This window comes from Dermacentor andersoni, chromosome 11 (genome assembly GCF_023375885.2).
Source record: "Dermacentor andersoni chromosome 11, qqDerAnde1_hic_scaffold, whole genome shotgun sequence".
Classification (NCBI taxonomy): domain Eukaryota; kingdom Metazoa; phylum Arthropoda; class Arachnida; order Ixodida; family Ixodidae; genus Dermacentor; species Dermacentor andersoni.
The window spans coordinates 87,088,663-87,096,096 of NC_092824.1; the positions used below are offsets into that span (position 1 = coordinate 87,088,663).

The window sequence follows — 7,434 nt, forward strand, 5'->3', positions numbered from 1 at the left end:
AGAGAACCCTCTTCTGCCGCCGAATTGGCCTGGGCCGGTATTCGTCAAAAAGAAAAAAAAAAGAAGGAAGGAAAGTTCTGTGTTGGGTAAGCGCCTTTCCTCGTATTCGTACAACAATGCTGGACTATGAAACCAACGCCGCCTAGGGTCCTGTAAATACTGGGGGAATGCAGCGTGTTATACAGGCGTCCCGGCAATTTCTCACGCTCTACTGTAGAATATGATGGCACACCGTCTAACGTAAGACAGTGTGCCAACAAATTCTACAGCATTGCTTTTACCATTCCGTTCGTCACTGGCCGACGTTCAGGTGCCCGTTCTTCGTGACAGCGGTCGGCATGAAAAGGCTATCGCAGGCAGCACTTGCAATATTTACGGACACGACTGCAGTGTTTGCTTTTGCACAGTAAACGTCTTCGAGGGGGGAAGGGATACGTACCAATTTCTATTGGGAAATCAATCAATCTTAAGATGAACAACTGGAAGTCAGTCTTCAAGTAATTACTGCAACTGACCGTTACTCAAAGGTTCATTGATAGTTTCGCGGAAATTCCACGTAACGACGAAAAAACCGAACGTAACAGAAACGTGGATGCGGTATACGGTCCTGGATGCGGTGCGGTCCAGTAGTTGACAGTTGAGATCAACATCTTATAGAAATCAATATTCTTTCGTTTCCTTTTTCGTTCTCTTCCATCTTTGCAAACCACTGCGCAAATATTTCCTATACAAATCGAATAAAATGGCGCGTCTCTCGCACCACGTGACAAGAATTGTTTGCGAAGGTCGCTTTTAATAATATCCGTCGGGAGGGGGAGGGGCGGCAAGGGAGAGGAGACGACGGTCAGTCATTGTGCCACCTCAGCTTGCCGTGCAGGAAGCTTCTGGCGACGGTTAGCCTCTCGAAGCCGTGCCCGCCGCACGCCCCCTCGCTGTCCGCGTGCTCCACGTTGAAGGCGGCCAGGCAGAAGGACCAGTGCGGCTGGGCAGACAGGGACAGCGCCAGCTTGGCCGTGCGCAGCTTCTGGGCCAGGGTCTCGACGTCGTCGAACGTGTCCAACAGCTTGTCCTCCTTGCGATTGACAAGCACGCCTTCGCCGGCAACCTTTAGCGTCCGTTCGGCGACGTCGATGGACGTGAGGTTGTGGCCCTGCGCGACGACGCCGGTGCCATTGGCGCAGACGTCGCCGTACGCGACGGCCGAAGCGCTCACGCATTTGGCGCCCAGCTCCTTGCCCTCGGAGGGGGCCCTCTCTAGCGAGAACCGGTGGACGCTGAGCGCGATCGAGAGGCAGATGTCGGTGGTGAGACTGGGCTGCCGAAAGTGCAGCGCCGTGTCGATTGCCGCCACGCCGTCCTGCGCCGACGAGCGTTCCGCCAAAGCTTACGTCGAGACATGGCGTGGACGTTATTGTAGCACTGACGCCTCAACTCCTAGTACGGTTTTCTGGCTTGCATATCGCCTTAAATGTTTTCTTTTTTTACTTCTCGACTAAAAGAAACTACGCACACTTTGCCTGATTGACCCGTACCAACAAGCGAAATAAAAAAGAAATGAACGCGCTTCGCTATACACTACTGCATCGCGGCAGTTAAAACGGGCTGGAATACGACAGCCGTCAGAAATTGCTGGTTTACAATGCTGCTGATCTCGTTTCCCTTACTGCGAAGTAATAATACTTCTGGTTCTTTTTTTAGTGATCTGGTACTCGGTATAGCGGCGCTTTGCACTTTGTTGTCTCCAGGTGGCACGACAGTTAGCAAGTCCACTCCCTACGGCGATGTTTTTTCGCCAGTCACCGTGCCCAGATTCTAAACTTGAGATTTGACGACTGGCACGAGTTAAGCACGGCCTCCGAGATGGGATGACGCGTCACTCGATCTCGGACGATGGGACTGAAAGATCTCCGATATAAACAGCTGCCTCGCCTTACGCGACCGCGAACCAATTCACCTGCATCGTCTTGTCCTTCTTTTTGACCTGCTTGAACCTCGGCGACGGGAACCTGACCCTGCACTTCGCTTTTGCGCTGTTGTTCTGCACCGGCAGGACGAAGTGCGCCTGGTAGACGAGGACGTGGGCGTGTTCCAGTATGGCGGCGTGCCAGTGCCAGAACTCGACCCCGCGCGTGCCCGTGTCGAAATCGACGCGGATTCCGTAGACCAGCGCCACCCGTTTGCCCTTGGACAGCTGCCTGGCCGTCGAGTTTAGCGCCGCGGCGAACGTCGCGTACGAGGCGTTGCCGACGTCGCCGTCCTGGCGAGCGTCGAGCATTCCCAACGCTGTGATCCCCTTGTCGTCGACCGCCTTTCGGACGAACGCCCCGAGCTGTCGTTCGTCGACTGGCAGCAGCGAATCGGAGAACGAGTAGCCGAATCTGCCGAAGGAAGGAGAATGGAACGCATGCGTTTCTGCCCAAGTGTTGTCCCCCTAAAATGTATTCTTTTTATTTAGTTTCGTTGCAATTTAAATATTTATGAACATACATAACAGGCTTAATATAGTAATGAGGGTTGTTACCAAAAACAACAAAAATAAAAGAAAGATATACATTAAAGGGCCATACAACAAAAGGAAAGAATGCGCAGCTTCTCGCGAGGAGTGACGAATGGAGCGAAAGTAATTGCGCATTGGTGGACCTGAAACAAAACGAATGACAGATGTTCGCGGTGAGTGAAATTTGAGTAATATAAAGGAGTTTTTCAAATGGGATATGTCATGATGTGCCTAAAGTAAGAGATTATCTAAGCAGTCAGGTTCCAAAACTAGTACTAAGCTTTAAAAACAAAGATTCACTGGATGACAGGAGCGTATACGAAGACTACACCAGCAAAACTAAATTACTCTGTTACCTGTATATTGAGGAAGTGACCTAAGTCGACTTGAAGTGAACGCGACGTGGTGCAAACTGAAAGTAACTAACCTGACCGAACATTACTTAGTCGAAACGTGCCAAGTGTACGAATTTTCGCTCGTTTCAAACGGCTGCTAGTCGCACGCCCATACGGGTACAATCACGAACCCGTTATACACACTCGTAGGTCGAGAGTTCGCTTAGGACTGCAGTTACTAAGCTTACTGCAGCCATAGACGTATGCGTCCGCTAGAGAAGATGCGGCGACCGTTGGCACGAGCGAAGCCAGGCAAAAACAAAATGGCGAACCTGGTTTTGACGGCCGTGCTCGCGCGGGTCCACAGAGCTCGCAGGTTGGCCGACGCCCCCTCGTCGAAGTCGGCGCCGAGCGACTCCACATGCGTGTACAAGACCAGGTCGCACAGGCCGTCCGGCGGCAGCGACTCCGGGGAGGCGACACTGCGGCGTTCTCCCAGCGTGCAAACCAGGAGCTGCGGCCCGTACCCGTGCCATGAGCGGCCGCGCCGGTAGATGGCCGTCTGGAGCGGGTCGTCCTCTGTGTGCTGCCCCGTCGCCTTGGGGACGCGGCCGTACGCCGAGTTGAACATGGCGGCGGCGATCAGGGCGACAACGACGACCACCGTCGCGAACGCGGCGATCTCGATCAGCCTGCCCCTGCTGCCTCCGGAAACGGTGCCGTCGACCGAGGCGGGCAGATGCGGCGCGACCGCAGCGCCCACCGCGGCGCTCGGTTCCACCTTGAGGTCGCGTCTGCTGCTCGCCTCGGGCTCGGCCTTGGGCCGCTCAGCGCTCGGCGTTCCGCCGCCGTGCTTGCTTCTCTGTTTCGATGCGTCGCGCTCGCCGCTCGACTTCTTGCTGTCGCGCTCGGCGCGGATCTCGGATGCCGTGTGCTCGACACTCGGCTTTCCGCCACCCTGCTTGCCTCTCCTTGTCGATGCGTCGCGCTCGCCGATCGACTTCTTGCTGTCGCGCTCGGCGCGGATCTCGGATCCTGTGCGCTCGACGCTCGTCGTCTTCCCGGCGCGCTCGGCTCCCGTCTCGGAGACAGCACGCTCGGCGCTGGCTTCTGCGGCGCCGTGATCGCTGGGCGGTTCCGTCGTGGCGTGCTCGACGCTCTTGGTTCCCTCGCCGGCGTGGGGCGCCTTCGAATCGGTCTTCGCTGGCTCCTCGCTCATGACTGCGTTGCCGCGTCAGCAGAAGCGAAGTGCGGTTCGTCGAGACGGGCGAAACGAAGGCTGACAGGCTGGAGGCGCGCGCAGATCGGGGCGTGGGCACGCGATACACGAGGGCGAGCTAGCGAGAGATCGAAGGAACGCGCGAGCCTCAACGCAGCTGATGCATATGACCGTTTTGCTGCCACCTCGGTGGTTGAAAGAACGGGTGTATGAAAGTTGGAAGGGCGCTGATCTCAAAGTGATCGAAAGGAATCGCTAAGTAATAAGGTAACCTAATGAGTAATGGGGTGGGGTTAAATGGCATGAACGAATGCAAGAACAGCCCGCCTTTCAAAAGCAACAAAAATAAAGAAAGAAAGGGAACACGAAAGGTACTTGGTGAAAAGCAAGGAGAGAACAGGAGAAAATAAATATCACACGGTTTGTCCATGAGTATGAAAAGTCACAATATTGGAAAGTCACAATATTGGCAAAAACATAAATAAATAAGTACACGTTACTGCAGTGAAAAGTGTCGGAAGGTTTTCTTCCTGCTTCCGATATCAAAAAAAAAAAAGAATGAAAAGAAAACGCGAGTTAGCAGCGCGTGCTCCATTGCCGACGTATACTGGTACTGTCTCGTGGCGCATAAACGCATTCCTGACCAATTTCCACAGTGTACGTGAAGACGACCTCGCAAGAAAGTACACAAGCCTCTTTTAGCGCTTAATATAACTGCGGACGTGAATATTGTTACTGCTCCCGTTGCATACGATATCAATCGGTTAGCGGAGTCAAATTCAGAAGTGTTAATTTTTTAATTTAATCCCGTCAGAGTTGGTGATTTGAGCGAGTTGGGCTTTCCCGGTGAGCTTGTGTTGGCGCTGACAGACACAGACGAGCGCTTCGTTTGTTTTGTGCCACGTTTATAACGCGTCTGTCGGCTCCAACACAAGCTCTTCATAGACCCTTAATCTCGTTCAACTTGAGGTATGCTAAGTGAAACGTATTTTTGAGAAAAAAAATTGATGATCCTATGTTGAATAAATGTTTTTTTGAGCATCAGCTCTTCAGTTTGATGAATATTCATTCTATCTGCTTACTATGTATCGTTCTTCCACTAAGTAAACGCGAGTTATTCGTGAGAACGTTCCACTCACTATGTGGGAGGCTACGTGGAGCGAGACTAAGAATTTACATCTCGCGTTTCTACGCCTGAACCCTCACAGCTTTCGGTCGAACAACAGCATACTAAGAGCGCCCAACTTTTTCGCGAAGTGGCCAACTAAACACAACACAATGATAAACGGCATAGCCGGTCTACCTGGGAAAAGTCCCGGGTTATCTTTCCAAGAAGTAAGCGTGGACTGCCTTAACTCTGAGCATCGCCTATTTTTCCTTCCCTTGGGGGTCCAATAGGGATGAGAAATTGTTGCGGTGATGGCGCATCAATGAACAAAGATCTACGGGTCCTCGCGTTTCGCCGTATCCTTCACAACGGTTGGAGCTTCCGAAAATTGCCATCTTTATTATCTCTGGCGACGGTTGACATTCGCGCGTCTTGGCGTTGAGCGATGCCACGCGAAACGAAAGACAAAAGAAAATTTACAAAAGTACGAAGGCGAAAGTCTGCAATCTCAGAGCGCTGTAGCTTCGGTATACTGACGGGGATAACTTAGAATAATGATCTTTTTTTGTCTCTTCCCGGCGGAAACCCGAAACCACGAGGCGCGGAAGCATCGTCAATGGTGTGGAAGTGCCGAATGTCGTCTCGTCCCTACGTCGCCTGTACATATACCGCTGTTCGCGCTCTCCCATCGCCCGCCACTCTGTCGTCACCCTATGCAGTTCTCTTAGCTCTCCTGGTTTCTTTTTTTCGTTTTTTTTTCGTTCCCTTGCAGTGCGAGCTGTCTCCGCTTGTCTACTATCTTTCTGACAGCTTGCTTTCTTTTTCTCCTTCTTGGGAGTCCGCACGTAATTCGAAGCCGCGCCGGTCAGCGGTGGTCACGCGACGTTTCTCGCCGGTCACTCGGACAGACCTCGTATCGTGTGCAGCCCCAGGCCCCGTCACAAGTGTACCAAAAATGACAACGTCATAGATGGGATTGTCAGTGGAAGAAGAAGTGTCAGAGGACGTCGCATTTCGAGCGTAGGCGAGAAAGAAAAAAAAAGAAAGAAAGAGAAAGAAAGAAAGAAGGAAAGAAAGAACCTCATGATTACTCGGCAAAAGACCGAAGTCGGAATACTCTGAAACGTCTTTTTTTTTTTTTTTTTTTTTTTTTTTTTTTTTTTTTTTTTTTTTTTTAGCGCGGCATTTCAAGCCCAAATGCAGACACGGGAAGTGGGCTTGGAGGTTGTAAACATTGTTCTGTGGCCAAGCAGAGCCCTGCGCGGAGCAGAGCACTGCGCTACATTAAGAAGCTAGCCGCTCAAACGCACTGTTATTTCTTCCGTGTAACCTCAGTCACCTTTTCGTGTTAGCATTTTCTATTTCGCGTTTTACAAAACCTTAACGGCCAATAACTAGTTCCGCTTAACGCAGTGAGATGCCGGTAGCGCATCTCACTTTCTGCTCGATGCAAAGGCCGCCGCTGTACGCCGACTGTATTGCAAATATCCCCCCTCTCCCCATCGTAGTAAGACAACTCCAATAAAGTTGCTGTAGTTGTAATGTGATGAGACTGTAAGCACAATGAAATTTTGACATCGTTCCGTGTAGATCAAGAGGCGCTAGGAAAAGTTGATGCAGTATTCTAACTGTGCAATTGGGAACTAATTTAGCAATGTGAGCAACATTGCGATGCTTGCACTCGTTTCCTCATGCATGTATCCTCAGCGCATCGCGAACAGCTGTCGGTAAAAATTGAAATTTGGCCAGTATTTGGCAACGGTGCTAGCCAAAGGTTTTATTTGATGACAAGACTGCGGAAATGAAAGATCAATTCAAGGCGTTCCGTCATGCAACCAAGATTGATACGCGCAAGTCAAACCTCGTGTAGATAACGCAACAGATCAATATCTACACCCCCCCCCCCCCCCCCCCTGCGATCTAACTGTGAAGCTGAGCACACAAATCTTCGCGCTGCGGTTAGCAAAGCTTGCAGCTTTTCGACGTTCTCTGAACACGTGGGCAGCGCACAGTATCCGTCCATGTTGAATGAACATCGCTACACCAAAAGCACTAACGAATGCATTCCCAGAAACGCCGTGAAATAGGTTAAAAATAAAACGGAACAAATTCCGTGTGACGGGTACACGATCCTGGAAACTCTCCCTCCGACTCGACGTCTGTCGCGTGCCGTCTGGTCTGTTGTGCCCGCATTTTATTTTTCTGTCTGGGTTGCCGCTGCGCCTTGGGTAGAAGCGGTAAGTTTCCCGACGGAACGAGAATAGAGAAGAGGGGA

The 7,434-nt window shown here is 51.6% G+C and overlaps 1 protein-coding gene across 1 annotated transcript; it reads right to left on the reverse strand.

The window, feature by feature from the left end:
- Window positions 1-635: 635 nt before the first annotated feature.
- Window positions 636-7,042, reverse strand: LOC126518314 (uncharacterized). Its single transcript, XM_050168159.3, has 3 exons — window positions 3,165-7,042; window positions 1,955-2,378; window positions 636-1,357 (listed from the first exon to the last, which is right to left on the reverse strand). Exons 1-3 carry the CDS (start codon window positions 4,049-4,051, stop codon window positions 845-847), a joined length of 1,824 nt encoding a protein of 607 aa, XP_050024116.1. The 5' UTR covers window positions 4,052-7,042; the 3' UTR covers window positions 636-844.
- Between the last annotated feature and the right edge of the window lie 392 nt (window positions 7,043-7,434).